At 39.0% G+C, this 21,050-nt stretch overlaps 1 protein-coding gene across 1 annotated transcript in view; it reads left to right on the forward strand.

Annotated features, from left to right (window-relative positions):
• The window catches only part of CNTNAP5 (contactin associated protein family member 5), a 1,495,600-nt gene that overhangs the window by 1,418,293 nt on the left and 56,257 nt on the right, over window positions 1-21,050 (forward strand). Inside the window, exons 20-21 of the mRNA XM_042780525.1 lie at window positions 9,989-10,119; window positions 15,204-15,291. Of these exons, the coding sequence (XP_042636459.1) occupies window positions 9,989-10,119; window positions 15,204-15,291 (219 nt within the window). The remainder of the gene's footprint in view (window positions 1-9,988; window positions 10,120-15,203; window positions 15,292-21,050) is intronic.

Raw genomic sequence — 21,050 nt, forward strand, 5'->3', positions numbered from 1 at the left:
TATATATATATAGTACCAGGTAAGTGCCTGTGGTGTAGTAAATTACCTGGTATGGCTTTTCTAGCCATAAGTCTTTGTAAACTCTGTGGTAGAATTTGTCGTTAGCAACTGAGTAACTCCTGATTGTTAAAGTTACCCACCTAGGATATTTCTGTTGAGAGTGTCATGAAGCAAACTTCTGGGAAGTTCTCTCTCTCAGGTGTATAGAATTCTGATATTGGGATTGGTTAGTTTGGCCACTCTGCCAGGCTCAAAAGGAGCTTTACTAGAAACAGAAGGAGTCTCTCTGACTGTTGGCTGAGAAAGATATGCTGCTGAGAGAAACACACTCCTGAGAGACATGTACTTGCTGAGAGAGAGACATGAGAGAAACACACTGCTGAGAGAGACACAGCTGGCTTCTAAGTAAGATGGCTGGCTGTGAGAGACCTGAGTGCATTTCTGAACTTGAATTGTAGCTTGGTGCTTCCCTAATAAACCCCATAATCTGTGAGCTCTGTGTGGCCACTGCAGTGAATTATCGAACCCAGTAGAGAGTTAGTGGGTGCTGTGGGAGGAACTGTTGGTGTCAGGGTTCATGAAAGGGCTGGAGGGATGCAGCATGTCTGTCCTTGCAGGAATAGTCCTTGGGCTACTGATAGTGACTCTGTCTTCCTCTTGTGGGGTTGGAAGAGGTCAGAAGATTTGGCCTGCTTAACCCTTTGGTAGTACCTATTATATGGTAGACAAAGAATAACAAACAAATGTGACTGTTGCTTTTGTTTTCTTTAACTAGATTGTAAGCCAATTAATGATATAAATGCAGCAATATAATTATTTTATAAGTATCACCATAATTATTTATTCTAGTGTTTAACAGTCAATAAGTATTAAATAAATGTTGGTTTATACTTTTGGTGAAGTGATGATAATGTTCTCTGGAATAATTATTCCATTCAACAAATGTTTTCTGAATACTTAATATAGCAAGCCCTGTGCTACACTCTTGACACACAAAAATGAATAAGCAAGTCTCTCTCCTAGGGAAGCTTAAATTTAAGAAAAAGAAATAGACCAAGATGACATAATATAATGGGATTGGTTCTAAAAGTAAACATAATGGTCATATATTTAAGAGAATAATTGTATCAGTCTTTAGGCCAGGTTAAGACCTTAGTCATATGTTTTTCATCTTAAAGAGATGAGGAGGCAGAAGGGTGTTTTTCAGCTGAAAGATCAAACACACAGTGCACTGAGGCAAGGAGGAGCATTCTTTGGGCAGATGCCGAGTGGTCAGGTGTGACTTACAGAAATGAATAGGAAGGGATAAAGTTGGAAAGGGATCTTGAATATCAGTCTAAGAATTTGGAATTTATCATGTAGAATTAGAGGACCTTGGATTTGTTTAGTCTAAGAGTCACATGTCCAAATATATGGTACTCATAGAATTGCAGTGTGGGAGACAGATTAGAGGAAGAATAGTAGAAAACTATTTTTGTTGTTAGGTGCCATCGAGTTGGCTCTGACTTATAACTACCCTATGTACAATAGAGTGAAACACTGCCCAATCCTGTGCCATCCTCTCAATCCCTGCTATGCTTAAACCCATTGTTATAGTTACTGTGTCAATCCATCTCATTGAGGGCCTTCCACTTTTTCACTGACCCTCTACTTAACCAAGCATGATATTCTTCTGCAGGGATTTGTTTCTTAATAACACGATCAAAGTAGGTGAAACAAAAGTCTGTCCACTTTCGCTTTCAAGGAGAATTCTAGCTGCACTTCTGCCAGACAGATTTGTTCATTTTTCTGGCAGTCCATGGTATTTTCAGTATTCTTTGCCAACACCACAATTCAAGCCCATCAACTCTTCTTCAGTCTTTCTTATTCATCATCCAGCTTTCACATGCATATGAGGCAATTGAAAATACCAAGGTTTGGGTTAGACACCCCTTAGTCTTCAAAGTGACATCAACACATTAAAGAAGTCTTACGCAGAATATTTGCCTAGTGCAATAGGACATCTGATTTTTTGACTGCTGCTTCCATGGGTATTGATTGTGGATGAAATGGATGAAATGAAATCCCTGACAATTTCAGTCTTTTCTCCATTTATCATGATGTTGCTTATCGGTCTGGTTGTAAGGGTTTTTGTTTTCTTTATGTTGAGCTGTAATCCATACTGCAGACTGTAGTCTTTGATCTTCATCGGTGCTTCAAGTTTTCTTCACTTCCAGCAATCGAGGTTGTGTCATCTGCATATTACAGGTTGTTGATGAGTCTTCCTTCAATCCTGATGCCTCATTCTTCTTTATATAGTCCAGATTCTCAGATTATTTGCCCAGCATAAAGATTGAATAAGTATAGTGAATTTGAATACAATCCTGATGCATACCTTTCCTTATTTTAAACCATGCAGTAACCCCCATGTTCTAGTGGAACAACAGCCTCTTGGTGTATGTTCAGGTTCCTCATGGGGAAAATTATGTATTCTGGAATTCTCATTCTTCTCAATGTATCCATAATTTGTTATGATGCACTCAGTTGAATGCCTTTGCATAGTCAATTAAACACAAGTAAATATCTTTCTGGTATCTAAAGATCTGTCTGGCATCAGCAATGATATTCCTTGTTCCACATCCTTTTCTGAATCCATCTTGAATTTCTGGAAATTCCCTATCAATATACTGTTGCAACCATTTTTAATTATCTTCAGCACAATTTTACTTGCATGTGATATTAACGATAGTGCTTGACAATTTCAACATTCTGTTGGATCACCTTTCTTTGGGATGGGTACTAATATGGATTTCTTCCAGTTGATTGGTCAGGTAGTTGTCTTCCAAGTTTCTTGGTATAAATGAGTAAGTACCTCCAGCACTGATGGTTGAAACATCTCAATGAGTATTCCATCAATCCCTGGAGCCTTGCTTTTCACCAATTCCTTCAGTGCAGTTTGGACTTCTTCCTTCAATACCATTAGTTCTTGGTTATATGCCACCTTTTGAAATAGTTGCTCATCGACCAATTCTTTCTGATATAGTGGCTCTGTGTATTCTTTCTATCTTCTTTTGATGCTTCCTGCATCATTTAAAATTTTGTGCACAGAATCCTTCAATATTGTAATTTGAAGCTTGATGTTTTTCCTTTCTTCAGCTTGAGAAATGCTGAGGGTGTTCTTACTTTTTGGTTTTCTAACTCCAGGTTTTTGCATGCTTCATTATAATACTTTGTCTTATTGAGCTGCCATTTGAAATCTTTTTTCAGCTCTTTTATTTTGTCACTTCTTCCATTTGCTTTGTTGTTGTTGTTGTTATGTGCCGTCGAGTCAGCCCTGACTCACAGCGACCCCCCCTTGGGTTTCCGAGGCAGTATCACTACGGAAGTAGGATTGCCCAACCTTCCTTCTGAGGAGTGGCTGGTGGGTTTGAACTGCCAGCCTTCTGGTTAGCAGTCAAGTGCTTTAGCCACTATGCTACCAGAGCTCCATTTGTTTTAGCTACTCTCAATTCAAGTATAAATTTCAGAGTCTCTTCTGACATTGAATTTGTTCTTTTCTTCATTTCCTGTCTTTTTAGTGACTTCTTGTTTCATGTATGATGTTCTTGATGTCATCCTATAACTCATCTGGTCTTCGGTCCTTGGTATTCAATGATCAAATCTGTTCTTCAGATGCTCTCTAAATTCAGGTGGGTCATATTTTGACTCTAATGATCTTGTTCTAATTTTCTTCAGTTTCAATTTAAACTTGCATATGAGCAATTGATGGTCTTTTCAACAGTCAGCACCTGGCCTTGTTTTGATTGATGATATTGAGCTTCTCCATCTCTTTCCACAGATGTAGTTGATTTGATTCCTGTGTATTCCATGTAACAAAATCTATGTGTATAGATGCCACTTACGTTCTTGGAAAAGGTGTTTTCAGTGAATAGGTCGTTTGTATTACAAACTTCTATCATGCAATCTCCAGCATCATTTCTATCACCAAGGCCATATTTTCCAATTATTGAAGCTTCTTTGTTTCCAACTTTCACCTTGCAATCAGAAGTAATAATGCATTTTGATTTCATATTTGGTCAATTTCATCAATCATCTTTGGTTTTAGTGGTCAGTGTGTAAATTTGGATAATAGTAGTATTAACTAGTGTTCCTTATAGGCATATGAATATTATCCTACCCCTGATAGCACTGTACTTCAGGATAGATCTTGAAATGTTCTTTTTGATGATGAATGTCACATTATTCCTCTTCAATTTTCCATTTCTAACATAGTAGACAACAAGATTGTCTGCTTAAGATTGGCCAATATCAGTCCATTTCGGCTCACTAATGCCTAAGATATTGATCTTTATGTTTTCCATTTCATTTTTGACAATGTCCAATTTTCCTAGGTTCATACTACATACATTCCATTTTCAGTTTATTAAGGAATGTTTGTAGCTATTTCTTCTCATGCCTCATTAGAAAATGAACATCCTGAAAGCTTTACCCCAACCATTTCATTAAGTTTGACCCTACTTTGAGGAGGCAACTCTTCCCCAGTCATATTTTAAGCACCTTCCAAAATGAGGGGCTCATATTCTGGCACTACATCAGACAATGTTTTGCTGCTATTCACGAAATATTCCAAAACACTGCTATTTATAAGGTTTTCAGTGGCCATTTTTTTTCCAGAAGTGGATGACCCCATCTTTCTTCCTAGTCTGTCTTAGTCTATCCCATCATGGGTGATCCTATTATTACTTGAAATACTGGTGACATAGCTTACAGCCTCATAGTAACACACTAGCCACCACATTACAACAAACTGACAGATAAATGGTAGGACTGGAAAACTAGGGGAGGTAAAACAAACAAAGATGTCTTTGAAGGTTGAGATGAATAAATATTTACCTTAAGTCCCATCTCAGGATTCAATTAAATAGCATTTGGACTTGCACATTCTGTGTTTCTTGTCCATTGGACAAATCATTTTCCCATTCTCATCAGTAGGTCATTATTAAGATGGAGGTATATAGTAAAATGGCTATACTTTTTGAGTAGCCTTGAAATAGCCTTCAAATCTCTTTCCTGAGCCAGTTATAACTACTTAGATATGTACAGGGAGTCTAGCATTGATCAGCTTAAAGCCTGCCAAATCTGATAGTGAGTTTTTCAGCTATGACCCTCCAGACATGTGAGTGTGGCGTCCTAAGGGTCTAATCAGCAGGAAGAGGCTGTGGTCTAGGTTCTAGATCTCATATGAGTTGTAAAATAAACTGATAAAAGGAGATATATGATCAAATCTTGACAGGCTGAGTTGTCATTCTGAAGAGGCAAGGACTTTCTACTTTTCTGCTGGGAGCCCTGGGGATTTTGTTGGACTACGTAAGAGGTTGTGAGGTATGGGAAAGGGAAGAGGGCAGTGACTTTGTGTGGGTCTTAACTCCTATTTTAATTGGAGAAGTGCCAATTATTTTGTTTTATGGAATACCCTTCACTATAAGTTTCATTTGAATAAAATATTCCAATTTTTAACTGATTTAAAATCAGTTTTAAAAACCACTGGACTGTGCATATAAGGCAAGTACATGGTAAAGAGAAAGGACTATAAACCTAATACAAGGGACAAGATTCAGTGAAGCTGGTGGAATTTCAAACATCAGCTAATTCTGTGAAATATGTTCTTCTCAGACATGGGTAAGAATGAGGAGGAACTTGGGCAGGCACTACTTAATTCCAGTTCCATTGGCATATCACCTTTGGAATTTTCCAGACAAATGTTCTCCCAATTCAAAACCAGTACACACTAGGGTGCAGCATTATCTAGGAGCAACTATTTTCCAAATTTACTGAGAATAAATGCTGCCTAGATTTATACTGTTCCAAAGAAGTTATTGCTTTATTTGTGATACATTTCTAAACCCCACTGAATTTTTTGGCCCTTCCATCTTTCCTTTCTTTGCTCTTTATTTCTTTCCTTTTCTCTCTTCCTTCTTCTTGCCTCTCTCAATTTTACTGAATACTTTCCATGTGCCAGGCACTGGAAATGGAAGGATGGATAAGATATATTCCCAAGCTACAAGGAGCTTACAGTTTTGTGCTGGGGACAGGTAAGTAAATGGACAATAGAAAAGAGAGCACATGTTAAAAAATGAATAGAGGAGGACATGCTAAAGAAGTCAAGGAAAGCTTCCTGAAAGAAGTAGCCTAAAATTAAATTGTGAAGGGTAATTAGGAGAAAGCTAAATAGAACTATTAGAAGGGAGGGGCATTTTCAGCAAATATGAACATGTGTTGTCATTTTGGTGTAGTTTCTAAATCTGACTCTATCACTTGCTATGAATAGTTAAAATTTATTCACTTCAAAGTACCTGTGTTTCTTTCACAGCAAAATAGAGTGGGGAAAAGTTACTCCAGATCAAAGTGGGGTGATAAATAGGAAGTCAACCCTGATAAAATGTACACATTAAGCTAAAGGGTGGTAACTTTGTCTGGAAAATGACAAAGAAGTTTAATAGCATATAGTGACCTCCTCTTTGATGTGAATATTTTTTATCATTGTGCTTAAACATTTTTTTTTTTTTTAATCATAATTGTTTCTAACATTGTAAAAGTAGCCTTGGTAAAACTTTTTTTTTTTTTTTTTTTTTTTTTAATTCTAAAGCCAGTGAAATGGATTTTGCTTGAAGACCTGAAAAAATAATGATGCCGGATATAACTTTAGGGCTCCAACATTAGTAATATCCTTTAAGACTTACAAGGTACCCCCAGGTGACACACAGTTATTACAGCATAAATATGGTTATTTCAGAAGTGTATTTGGAAAAGAGGTCCTAAATGGGGATCAAATAAGTCTGCTTTCTAATGTTCACATTGTGGACATCTTGTCTATGTCCAGTTGTGCTCACAAAAAGATGTATTCCCTCTGTAAGACAGTTATGTTAGTATATAATAACTGAAAAATAGGACAGAGATGCATGACCAGGCCTTTAAGAAATTGTAGTGCACTACTGGCCATGAAAGTCCATTGTTGGGTTTATTAAACAGCAATTTACCTCAGATTCAGTTCACTGTCTATGGGACTATAATCTTTCAATGTTTATCATTATGAAAGAAGGAGGAAGAGACTAGACGCTCAAAGAGGAAATGGAAGAGAACAGAGGAAGTAGAAAGAGTTGGGCCTGAGGGCAGGGTGATCAACTCTGAGTCCAGGGTTCCACAAAGATGAGCAGACAAGTGACAGCCTCCATGAAGCTCACAATCATCTACTGAGTCACCAGAGTGCAATCAAGGACTATAGGAATGATTCTTACTTAACTGACCAAGCAGCTGACAAAGATGCTGTGGAAGAAGATTAATGAGCCTCTAGCCTGATTCTAATCCCTTTCTCCATCCTCAGAACACTGGTGCCCCCTAAAGAACTGGAAACCAGCCTGTAGTGGTGTAAAACTTACTTTGAAAAGTCTTGGAGTGAGTTTGCAAATGAATTAGTAAGAAATTTCAAGATATCACGTTCAGTTTTGTTTGTTTGTTTGAGAGTTATTAATTGTATGAAAACTCCCAAGAACTAGTTGAAGTGTTTTTGATATAAACAGTGATGTTGGAGAAGCTTTAGAATACTTTAACAGACAATGTCTCTGTTGAAACTATTGGAACCTAAGAGGGATGGTTGTGAAACAAGTATTAGTAAAGATGTATAAAATGGAAATACCTAAAATGGACAAATACAAAGAAAGAACTTATGTGAGTATGAATTTTGCAAACATTGGGGACTATAAGATAGTCTGAATGGCCCTAAAGAATGTGACCTGGCACATGATAATCACACATTAATTTCCTTTGGAAGGTCTTGGTGCACAGTGCATAGGGCATTTGACTAGTAACTAGAAGGCTGTTGGTTCAAATCCACCAGCAACTTCTCAGAAGGAAGACTGGGCAATCTACTTCTGCAGAGATACCACTTTGGAAACCCAAGGAGGGGATGCCATGAGTTGGGATCGACTAGACAGCAGTAAGGTTTTTTTTTTTTTTTAATTTCCTTTGTGGAATTGAATTAAATAGTAAAACATCTGATTCTTATAACTAGAGAGAGCCTGAAAAAGCATAAAACACAACAGCCTACATGTGCAGGAGATGGGTCTTTCCCAACCCTAGTCAGCTGGGGTTACTTGCCCCAAGTCCACATACCCCAGCATCAACCAGGCCTGCCTCCTCTCACCACCAAATATGTCTTCATAGGAAGCAACTACTTTAGAAAGAAGAAAAAAAAAGTGATAAACAAAACATAATATTTGGAAGTCTGTGATGGTCAGAACCATAAGTAGAGAGAGAACCAGGAAAATCAGGATTGATTGCAGAGAGTTTCTCCTGTGGGCAGCTTCCCTTAGGCAATGTCCTCTTAGCCCCATAGTATTTTATCTTTTTAGATTATTTTATTTCACATTTATGTTTGTTTATTTTATAAACATAAACAAATATTATTTATTTGTATTTATAAAATAAGCAGTTTTAAAATTTTTATTATTATTATTTTTAGTCAGCTGCTGGAGACAAGGCAGTCCGTATACTAGGCCAAAAGGATGCTGGTTGAAACCTACCCAAAAGTATCTTAGAAAACAGGCCTGGCAAATTACTTCCAAAAAGTCACAGCCTTGAAAACCTTATGGAGTATTTCTACTCTACATGCATAAGGTTAACATGAATCTGGACTGACTCTATGGCAGCTGACAACAACAGATAGAAAACTGACAGGATCAGTCATTTTCACTCTGTTTTACTCATAAGTCTCTTATCTTTCTGAGATTAGCAACCTGGGAAAGATGGGAAGTCTGAGAAAGGTCATATATATATATATATATATATATATATTTTAAATGAGAAAAAGAGTAGACCAAGCAGTAACTGAAGTCTGCGATTAATCACACCCTCATCCTTCTTGGCCTAAAATTGTGTGAATGTTCCTTTCTCCCACGTGACCATCAGCTTACACACAGCCCCTCAATTTCAGTAGTTTCCCTCCCCCATGGCATGTCCAAGGAAAGAACTCATGTCACCTGGTGTGCATGGACTCCAATGTTATCAGAAAAGATTATCATCCTGTGATAGAAAAGAAAACAGTGTGTACTGATGCTAGTCTCAACCAATGAGATGTGGCATGTGTCAAGAGTTAAATGAGAAAAGGTGCCTAGCACTGTGTGTGGGATAAAGAACCTGTTTGATAAATGTCTGTTCCCTATGGTGATGATGGTCTTCTACCACAATGACTTTCAAACATTTTTAAATGTACAAAAATAATTTTGAGTTGTAACCTAATATTCCTACTCACTTTCTGTCATACACAGAAACACAGATATATAAATTGCATAAATTGCTAGACTATTTGTGTGTAATATGTTTCCTGGGATTCTCATAATTCCTTTTATTTATTTTTTTAAAGAAATGCTGACTGAGGTCTAGAAAATTGATTTTCTGACTTCCAGTGGATTGTAAACAGCTATTTGAAAATATTCACATAGGGATTTTTGTATTTCCTAGTGGTCCATAAAGGGTTAAAGTGAATCCTGTGTTCAAACCATGATCCAATCAGCTGCATCATACCTTGGTGGATGATGGTAGGATGGAGTTTCCCTCCTCTGCCTTAGGAAAAGAGAATTAGAGAGAAGTAATTAGGGTGAAAGGGATTTATAGGAAGATGTGGGAATCAAAGAGAAAGTAAAAAAGGACTAAACTCCATATTATTCAAGATTTCACAATTCAATTACAAAATACACATGTAGTTTGTCTTTTTCCAAAACAGTATTTTGGTTTCTAATCACACACACACTCTTCAAATTTGCACCTAAGCAAAATTATATGGACATTATAGTAACACCACATGTAATATCCTTTAAAAATGTGAATGATACAAGAGTTTGAAACAAAGGTCCCTAGAAAACACTACTGATGAATTAAAAGGCAATCTCTGATCACCCTTTTACATACTATGAGTCATATTTTAAATTCTAATTTCTAATATTTTTCTTTCAAGGAAGCTTACAGGTTCGTTATCAGTTAAGCAAGGAAGAAAGCCATATCTTCACCATTGATGCAGAGAACTTTGCCAACAGAAAGATACACCTCTTGAAGATTAACCGAGAGGGGAGAGAGCTCACCATTCAGGTACATTTTTTCCTTCTCATGCAGCCATGTATGCTTTGGCAGCTCAACAAAACTTTTCTGAACCATAGGTGGAGCCTATGCTAGAGATACAGCTATGAATTATGCTTGGCCTCAGCCTTTCAAGAGCTAGCATAGTGGTTTCAAACTATATTACCGTCCTCCACTACCAGCATCAGTATCACCCGGGAACTTGTTAGAAATGCAAATTTTGGGGCTATATTCTAGGTCTACTTAATCGGAAACTAGAGTGAGGGGGCAGCAATCTGTGTTGTAATACAGTGAGGAAGATACACAGGTAAAGAGGAAATTACAAAAAACTGTGAGGAGGTCTGGAATCCCAGGGTAGTGCAAACAATTGATTTGCTCAGCTGCTAACTGAAAGGTTAGAGGTCTGAATCCACGCAAACTTGTCTTGGGAGAAAGCCCTGGAGATCTACTTCTGAAAAATCAGCCATTGAAAGCATATGGAACACAGTTCTGTTCTGACATACAAAAGGTTTCTATGAATTGGAGTTGACACAGTAGTAACTGGTGGTGGTAGTCATGAGATGGAGGGCTGTTTTACACACAGGTAAGGAGAACAGTGGAGAGAACTGTCTCATTTGAGCATCAGTGGATACTTCCTGGAGGAAGCTAGAACTGAGTCTTTAAAATGAGTAGGAGTTGGCTAATTGCAGAAAGAACAAGAGAGTGTTCAAGAAGATAGTCCATGTGTGTATAGTCAGGGCTAATGGGAACAATGTATGTGTCAGGCATCTCATGAAATCCCAAGGAACTTTATGTTAAAGGCAGGTAGCAGGTGATGGTTGAATCAGAATTGAAACTAAGCATAGTTTATATCATTCTGTTTAGAATGATGAACTCCATGGAGCCCTTAAATGTGCTCAACAATCACCCCATATTTTCTTGAGTCCATCAACCCTCCTGTTCTTCCTATATGGCCATTTGAAACCTCCCCCTTTCTCTTCATATTGTTAACAATTCAAACCTTATCTTCACTTTTAGCCAATGGTTTTGGGTTTATTAAGAAAACTGTAGCATTCAGAAGAGAATATCCAAACTCTAGCCAAAATAATTCCTACTACTTGCATCTATGTCTGAGCACACTGTCTCATTCTTGTTGCTCTAGAGTTTACTTCCCATAGTTCTGGTAAAGCCTGACCTATTTGTGTGCCAGATTGAGTACCCTCTTGTCTACACAAAAATATTGCTCCAGCATTCTTTTTACTCTCCTTTCCCAACATCTTTCCCCAAAAACATAAACTTGCAATTATTACACTACTAAAAATAAAAATAATAATAAAAAACCTCTTAGAGAAGGAAAACAACAGCAAAATAACCCTTCTTCTGTATCCATTTCTCCTTCACATATAGCCCCATTTTTCTCTTTCATTTTACTGCCCAAATCCTTGGACATATTTGTAATATACTTGGTTGTATATTTTTCCTTCTGTTCTGGTTACCTAGTGCCACTCTGACAAGAAATATATACCACAAATGGGATGGCCTTAACAAACAGAAGTTTATTCTTACAATTTGGAAGCTTTAAGTCCAAGTTCAAAGTATCAGTCTCTTGGGGCTGGGTGAAAGCCCCTTAACCTTGGGGTCCAGCTCTGCCTCCTCCTCCTAGCCCACTGGAGCTAGAGGTGTTTCTTCCTTCAGGCAGCTGCTGAGAAGCCCCAATGTTGACAAGTAAAAGGGCACAGTCCCAGTGTTACCAAACCACATGGCAGGGCATTAACTTAAGTCCATTTTAAGTCCCATGGTTGGCAGAGCATAGCAGGCTGCTGACCCATGACATGGCTATATGCAGGGTATAAGCATGCTATAGGCTAGACAGCATTCCCAAAGCTTCTCCATATATAAAAGAAGCAGATCACATTACAAAGGCAACTACTCAGCTGCTTATGGTAGATCCCACCATGCCATGGATTTGATTGCCAGTCTCATCATGGGAAATAACTACCACCAGCTTCCCAGCCACTCAACCAGACATAGCCAAATTGACAAACAAACATAACCATTCCTTTATCCTGAAGCCATACCAAACAAGGTTTTATCTTTGCCCTGAACCCAAACTGCTCTTCTCGTGACCACTAATAGATTCATCTTGCAAAATCCAATGGCCATTCCTCAGTCCTTGCCTTATTTGTTTCTGAGTTGTATTTGACACAGTAATTGCTCTCTGTTCTTAAAAGTCTTTCTTTCTTGACTTCCAGGACACTAAACCAAATTCACTTTCATTGAGTTGATTTGACTCATAGTGACTCCTTCTTGGTTTTCCGAGGTGGTAGTACTATGGAAGTAGATTGCCCAACCTTCCTTCCAAGGAGTGGCTGGTGGGTTTGAACCGCCAGCCTTCTGGTTAGCAGTCAAATGCCTTAGATACTACCCCACCAGAGGACATTACTCACCTATTTTTCCTTCTACCTATGTTCGTTCTTCACTGTGAAATTCTTCCTGGGGTATTCTTATCTCTCTAAATTCTACTCATTGTCATTCCTCAGGACTCTGATCCCAGATTCCTCTTTTCCATATGTAAGCTCATTCAATCTTATACCTTTAAATATCAGCTATATACTGATCAATCAATCCCAAATGTCTTCTAAATTCCACTGCTCTCACAAAATACCATATCTATGTATCCAATAGCTTATTTGCTATATTTATCTATATAGATGTGTGTTAGGCATTTGGAATGTAACATATTTAAAAGTGAATCACTGAGAATCATTTTGAAAATAATTTCTCTCTCCCTACAACCATCCATATCATTTAGTTGCTCAAACTCAAATTTGTGGTGTCCTGTCTGTTACTTCTCATTATCTCCCATACAACATTCCATAGATCAACAGCTTCTACCCTGTCCAAGCCACATTCATCCCTTCCTTGGATTATTGCAGCTTAAAGTTACTTCTTATTTGGGATAGCCCTGCTTCTTTTTGTTCTGCTGAAATCTTTGCAACAGAGAAGCCAGAGTGATCTCATTATAAGATTAGTCAGATTGAGATACTCTTCTGTCCAAACTCTTCCAATAGATTCCCTTTTCATGTAGAATAAACATCAAAGATGTTGCAGTGGCTTATAGGATCTCCCTGAAATGGCACCCACCTACCGCCTTTCCAGCTGTTACTTCTCTGATGTTGTTGTTGTTGTTATGTGCCATTGAGTTGGACCCGACTCATAGCGACCTCTCCTTGGGTTTCTGAGGCAGTATCACTATGGAAGTAGACTGCCCAACCTTCCTTCAGGGGAGTGGCTGGTGGGTTTGAACTACCAATCTTCTGGTTAGCAGCCAAGTGCCTTAGACACTATGCTACCCTGCCTCCTAAAGCTCCACTCATGCCACTCTGGCCTCCCTGCTATTTCCAGAGCTCTTGAATTAACTCATTGTTTCCTTTGCCTAAAATGCTATTCCCCTATATATTCACCTGCCTAGTCATTGTACTTCTTTCAGAACTTTATGCAAATGTCACTTTCTCAATAAGATTATCTCTGATCACTTTATTTAATAAAATAATCTATCTCCTTCAGGCAACCCTACACTTACCATCCTCCTTTAATTGTTCCCTTAGCATTTTCTTTTTTTTTTTTTCTTACTATCTTAGCACTTAATGCTACCAAACAAACAAACAAACTCACTGTCATCCAGTCCGATCTGACTCATGACAACCTCTCCTTGGGTTATATCACATGCTATGTAATTTACCTATTTATTGTCCTATTTCCCTACTCTGGAATATAAGCTTCATGAAGAAAAAAGTTTTGTCTGTTTTGATTACTACTTAATCTCCTGTTTATGCAACAGTGCCTGACATATAGTATAGTACTCCCCTTCCCCCCACAGGCCATGTTTGTCTGGCATCCACTCACTCCCCTTAGGAAATGTTTTTGTAAATGTGTTACACTAATTTTTTTTTCAAAGCAATCAGCATAAAAGGTGTTTTCATAAATACCTTCCAGGAGGCAGAAACAGTTGGCAAACAAATGGAGAAGGTCCATGTTATTTGCAAAAAATACAGCAGTCATCCCAATAAATATGTTAGCTAAATAAATGTATTGTAAAGAGCTTAATGTACTACACGGAGATGATTGATATTGATTCTATGGAAAGGTGAAGGAAAATCATGAGATTTTCGACAGATGAGTAGCATGGTTGGATTTCTATTTTCAGGGCCTTATTGTGATCACTGCATGAAAAAGACCCATTTAGGAATGATTACTCACAAGTCGGACAGACCAGTCAGGAAGAGATGGTGAGGACCTCAACTAGTGCAGTCGGAGAAGTCATGGAGATTTTCTAGGGAGAGCATCATACACAAATTCAGAGTCAGGCCTAGAAAAAACTAATAGAATATAATTTGGAGTTTTTATTGGGAGTGCTGGTTAGGCATGAGGAGAATGGTAACAAGTAGAATGAAATGGAATTAAAAGTGGGAAATGAAAAAGGAAAGCAATGGCCCATGTTGTTCAATTTGACTCTTAGTCTTAATAAATCCTCAAAAAGAGGTATTATCAGCAGTTCATTTTAGGGGCAACTGTTCAGCTAGAGGCTCTACACTGGAATAGATTAAATTTCTTTTTTGTCAAACCTCAAGCCTTGCCCAGAAAACCCCTCAGCACCCACCTGAATGAGACTAGGTAAAAATTATGGAGGAAATGGGACAGTGATGGTCCCACAAAAGGGGACAAGGAGGAAAACATGTGCAATGGATCCTATTCCTGTTCAATGTTAACTCTGAACAGTCAGTTATGGGAAGGTTTCATTTGTTTGTTTGTTTGTAGCAAAGAGTTTTGTGAGAAAATCTCAGGGGGGAGATAAATACTTGTTCAAAGCTGTGTATCATTTCCTAAGGAGAAGGGGTGTTTATGTGTGTGTGTAAGCCCTTATTTCACAAAAAAGGATAGAAAGGTTTATTTTATGTGCATTGTGGGAGAACAAGCCAAATATTTCTAATATCTCCAGAGAGATAATCTCTCAGAGTTCTTTGTTGGCGTTTTCAAGCTATTTCCCAAAGGAAGTGTTTTATGTCCTTTACCCACAGAACTCTGTTGATGCAGCTTTGTTTTCTGTTCTCTTGCAGGTGGATCAGCAACCCCAGTTAAGTTATAACTTTGCCCCAGATGTCGAATTCAGGGCTCTCAGATCACTCACTTTGGGCAGAGTTACAGGTTTGTTATTTGTTGTTCCCTATTTTTTGTGTGAGTTTGGTAAAAATAAATGAATATGTAATATTCATTGGAATTTTAGTTGATTCACTTTTGCGGCCTCTTGCCAAAATGTCCAAGATTTGGAACTAAAATTTCTGGTACAGGAGATGTTAAGTTGTATGTTGTGTATGTGGGGTGGGGGCAGTGGGCAGGATGGAGACTAGTATTTATACGTACTTCAGAGAAGTCCAACTGACTGGAAGGGATTCATATTTGCACTCATTCCAAAGAAAGGTGATCCCAAAGAACATGGAAATTATCTAACAATATCATCAATATTTCATTCAAGTAAAATTTTACTGAAGATAATTGAAACACAGTTGCAGCAGTATTTTGACAGAGAACTTCCAGAAATGCAAGCTGGATTCAGAAGAGGACATGGAATGAGCGATATCATTGCTGAAATCAGATGGATCTTAGCCGAAAGCAAAGAATACCAGAAAGATGTTTAGTTGTGTTTTATTGACTATGTAAAAGCATTCTATTGTTTGGATCATAAGAAATTATGGATAACACTGAGAAGAATGGAAATTCCAGAACACTTGATTGTACTCATGAAGAACCTGCACGTAGACCAGGAGGCTGTCATTCAAACAGAACAAGTGGGTGCTGCATGGTTTAAAATCAAGAAGGGTGTGTGCCATGGTTGTATCCTTTTACCATACTTATTCAATCTGTATGTTGAGCAAATAATCTGAGAAGATGGACTATATGAAGAAGAACATGGCACTAGGATTGGAGGAAGAATAATTAACAACCTGCAATACACCAACAACACAACTTGGCTTGAGGATGATTTGAAGCACTTGTGGTGAAGATTGAAGATTACAGTCTGCAATATGGATTGCACATCAATATAAAGAAAACAGAAATCCTCACCACTGGACCAATAAGCAGCATCATGATAAATTGAGAGAAGATTGAAGTTATGAAAGACTTCATATTATTTGGTTCTACAATCAACACCAATGGAAGCAGTAGTCAAGTTATTAGACAATGTATAGCACTGGGCAAATGGATTGTAAAAGACCTCTTTCAAGTGCTGAAGAGCAAAGATGACTCCTTGAGGATTGAGATGTGCCTGACACAATCCATGGTATTTCCAATCACCTCATATGCACATGAGAGCTGGACAATGAATAAGGAAGACCGAAGAAGAGTTGATGCTTTTGAATTGTGATGCTGGTGAAGAATTCTGAAACTACCATGGCCTGCTAAAAGAACCAACAGATCTGTCCTGGAAGAAGAGCAGCCGGAATGCTCCTTGGAAGTGAGAATGGCCAGACTTCATCTTATCTACTTTGGTCATGTCATAAGAAGGAACCATTGCCTGGAGAAGGATCCCATGCTTGTTAAGGTGGAGGGCTGATAAAAGAGGGGAAGACCTTCAATGAGTTGGATTGACACAGTGGCTGTAATGATCATGGAGCTGGGGCGGGACCAGGCAGTGTTTTGTTCTGTTGTGCATGGGGTTGCTGTGAGTTGGAGATGACTCAATAACACCTAACAACAACAACAAAGAAGCTGGAGTTCTCTGGGAGGTGCAAACAATTAACATGGTTGACTTGTAATTCAAAGTTTGGATGTTCAAGTATATGTAGTGGTGCTTTGAAAAAAAAGTCCAGGCAATCTACTTCCAAAATATCAGCCATTAAAAACTCTATGGAGCGCAGCTCTACTCTGGCACACATGGGGTCACCAGTTGTCAGAACAGGCCCCATAGCAACTAATACTGGTTTATAGAAGCTTGTGTGAGGTATTGATTGCCCTGTTCAAATCTTAAAAAATGGACATGGAGGTGACATCTTCTGACCTCCTCCAATCTCATGAAGGGGAAACAGAGTCACCATCAGCAAGCCCAAAGCTTATTCCTAAGAAGCCAGATATACTGCCACCCTCCAATGTTTTTACTAATTCTGATATCAGCCATCCCATCCATGGCACTCACTACTTCTCTGCTGGGTTCATTGCAATGGCCACACAGAATTCACAGATAATACACATGATTATGAGGTTTATTAGGGAAGTGACAGACTACAATTCATGTTCAGGAACATGCTCAGGACACGATCCTTTGATCGGGAGTCTCCCCTCTGCTGTGCCTTCAGACATGACTTTTTGACCTTTGGCCTCTCGGCCACTTGCTTAGTCAAGTGTTACAAAGCTCTTTTGGCTCTGCTGATAGGTACATCTAGGTGTATTCTACTCCATCAATAAGTCTCCTGTCCAAGGGCACTCAGCTTTCTTGCTCTGTGGGCCAGGAAGCCTGCTGTTCTGTCGCTTGCCTTTTGGTTCCACCGTGACTATCTCTCTGCCAGGCATCTATCTCTGCCTGGGGGATCTCTCTCTGTCAGGCATCTCTTTCTGCCAGGTATCTCTACCAAGGAAGCCCAGTGCAGGGATCTTGGGTCCAACGACACACTCTACTTCACCTCCAGCTCTTCTCTCTTGATGGTGGTGAAATCCCCTTTTCTTTCCCTAGGAAGGCCCATTTATGCATGACAGAGTGACAAAACTAACCAATCCCAACATAAGAGTTCTATACACCTTATTTGCATAGTCCTACCCAGTAATCCTCAGAAGGAAGGTTGGGCAATCCTACTTCCGTAGTGATACTGCCTCAAAAACCCAAGGAGGGGTTGCTATGAGTCGGGGCCAACTCGACGGCACATAACAACAACAACAACACCCAGTAATCCAGTGGGAGTTACAAAGACTATGTCTAGAAAAGCCATATGAAATAATTCAGTGCACCACAGGCCATGCCCTGGCTTTTCTAGTCATTATCCCTTTCATATGTCAAAGATTATCATCCTCTTCAAATTCAGTTTAAAATAAACACACCCATGAAAGCATGTAAGCCAGTCACTTCACGTCTTTATCTCCCCTCATTTTAAATAGCCAATTTCCAGTTTACATGTCCCTTTCAAACCAGCACTCTGAGTAGACAAGCATGTTCCTTTCTCTCTGAAGGATCTGTTCTGCTTGGAATTTTGGGCATCTGCATCCATTAAAACAAATAAGCAAAGGCCACGCCAGAGAAAGCCATTCAAATTGCAGCAACTTAACACTAGCTCACTGTTAAACATCTTTCACTTTATTTGGTTGGATTCTGGTCAGCTCAGCCTAGCCATTCAATCTAGGTCATGGGTACCAACTGCAAGCTTGGGAGTCACACTCCTCCCTTCAGCCAACACCTTCTCTCTCTCATCCCTAGACCTCAGGAACTAGTTCATTGTCCATAGTCTCAGGAGTCCAGCAACTTGCATTTCACACCAGCCAGCCTTCCTCTCATTCCTAATCTGCATGGGCTAGATCAAAGAGTACCAAACTCAGCATGTTTCTTCATTGCTGCACTTCCCTCACTTCCACTTGTCAAATGGCCCCAGGTGGTCACAAGTGAGCAGCATACAAACCTGCTACTCGATGGCTCCCTTTAACTTCCATTCCTGGAACATGTTTCTCTCATGGATTATGGCTTTCCTGCCCTGATGCACCCAAAGCCAAACCTCTTGAAATTAAAAAAAGTCAGTCAGTCATTTTTTTTTTTTTTTTTCCTCTGCAGGTCCTTCCTTCAAATGCAAATCTGTTCTCTCAACAGATCTAGATCAGTCTCAATGTCTTTTCAAATGCAAATTTCCTCACTTTGAAGGTTCTGGGTGGGGTTCAGGTTTTCTACCTAAGCCCCCTAAACTACATGCAGGGTTTGAAAGAAAAGCCTATGTTTCTTCTGGCCAAATTCTATTTTCCCTTTTAACATATCCAATCAAGTATTGGCTGAAGGTAGACTTGCACATCCTCTGTTATTCATACCCAATATTCATTTCTAACATACAGCTAGGTAAGAACTTTCACTATCTGTAGTACATTCAGATAAATACAAAATCTAAAACACAATCCTTTTAAAGACATTCCAGGTTTCATCTTTTCACCTTGACAATATTCCCATTCTATGCATATGGTCTTGAGTCTTTGGCTGGGTGTAACCCAAAGCCCTAAAGTCTGAATCAATTATCTCCTTTAAGTGGCTTGACTCTTGCCTCAGGCCTTTCTCCCCTCAGCCACAGCATAATATCTCCATAATCTGCCATTAGAGGTAACAATAACCAAATTAACCATCTAAGAATCCAAAGTTTCATTTCCCAGGCTCCTTCCTTCTTTCTGTTACATAGTCCCATGCTTCCATGAGTCTGGAGCCATTGCAAAAAACCCCACTTCTGACACCAACTGCAAAAAGGACATGGGAGTGACAACATCTGACCTCTTCTAACTTCACAAAAGGAAGACAGAATCACCATTAGCAGCCTAAGGCTTATTCCTATGAGCCCAGACATGCTCCCACCCTCCAGCCTTTCACCAATTCTGACACCAATCATCCCTCCCATGACACTCACTTCTTCTCTACTGGGTTCAATAATATACCACAGTTGCCACATAGAACTCACAGACAATACTCACAATTATGGGATTTATTTTTATTGCTTTTTCTTTTTTCCTTTCCTAAAAATAGTAATTATTATTATTTGATATACAGTTGGCCATCCATATCCATGGAGGGCTAACCACAGATCAAAATACTTCCAGTGAAGGAGAAGCAATTAAGTAGTCACAGCAATCTTTCAAAGGCTAATGAAGAACATAAAGTACATTTTACATAAAATTTACATTATATTAAGTGTTTTGGTTCTTTAGGGAAGCAAAACTAGTGAAGTATATATATATATATATATATATGTATTTATGAGAGAGAGAGAGAAATTTATCTCAAAGAAATGGCTTACACCATTGTAGAGGCTGGCAAATCCCAATTCGGTGCATCAGATGATCAGATGTCAAGCTGAAGTCTTCTGATTCACGTAGCTGCAGGGACTGATGAATCCAAGATCTACAGGTAATGTGGACAGGTTATTGGCTTACAGGCAGTAACAGCAACTGTCATAAGATTGGCAGGAAATCCATCAGGCCACTAGTTCAAGTCCAGATGCTGATAAGCCAGGTACAGGACTTTGAACACAAAGCAAAAACACTTTCCCAGAGCTTTCCATATGTATTGGAAGCAGACTACACCCTAAAGGAAACTCCCTTCAATGACTTTACCTCTCATAGCAGATCTCATCATGGAGGTGATTTAACTATAACAGATCTCATCATGAAGAATGACTACATCATAAGGAATAAACCACTTAGAATCATGGCCCAATCAAGTTGACACACAACCTTAACTATCACAGGATTATATATAATCTAGAGATAGTTTAAAGTATATAGGATGATTTTGCAGATTATATGCATATACTATGGAACCAGCTCATGCCATGAGAGCTCATTATATACATCTCTTCCCAACTCTACATTTGGTGATGTGATATTTGTAGTTTGAAATCAGTCGTACTAGAAGTACTTGTTGTTATCTGCCACTGAATTATCTCTGACTCATAGTACAACAAAATTAAACATTGGAGTCAGCCCCAGGGATACAGGTGAGAAGAGACAACTCAGGGACACCCAAAGCAGCAGGCTGGAAGAGCAGGAGAATGGGGATTAAAAGCCAGGAAGCCAGAGAGAACAGCAATCAACCAAAGGGATTAGATGAGGAGAGGAAACTCAGGCCCGCCCAAAGCAGCAGGACCGGAGAGCAGGAGAAAGGGGATAAAAGCCAGAAACTCAGACAGAGGAGCAGTCAGCCCCAGGGACAACTCAGGGATGCCCAAAGCAGCAGG

This window comes from Orycteropus afer, unplaced genomic scaffold, assembly GCF_000298275.1.
Source record: "Orycteropus afer afer isolate SDZICR_OR568_19922 unplaced genomic scaffold, OryAfe1.0 scaffold00004, whole genome shotgun sequence".
Classification (NCBI taxonomy): Eukaryota; Metazoa; Chordata; class Mammalia; order Tubulidentata; family Orycteropodidae; genus Orycteropus; species Orycteropus afer.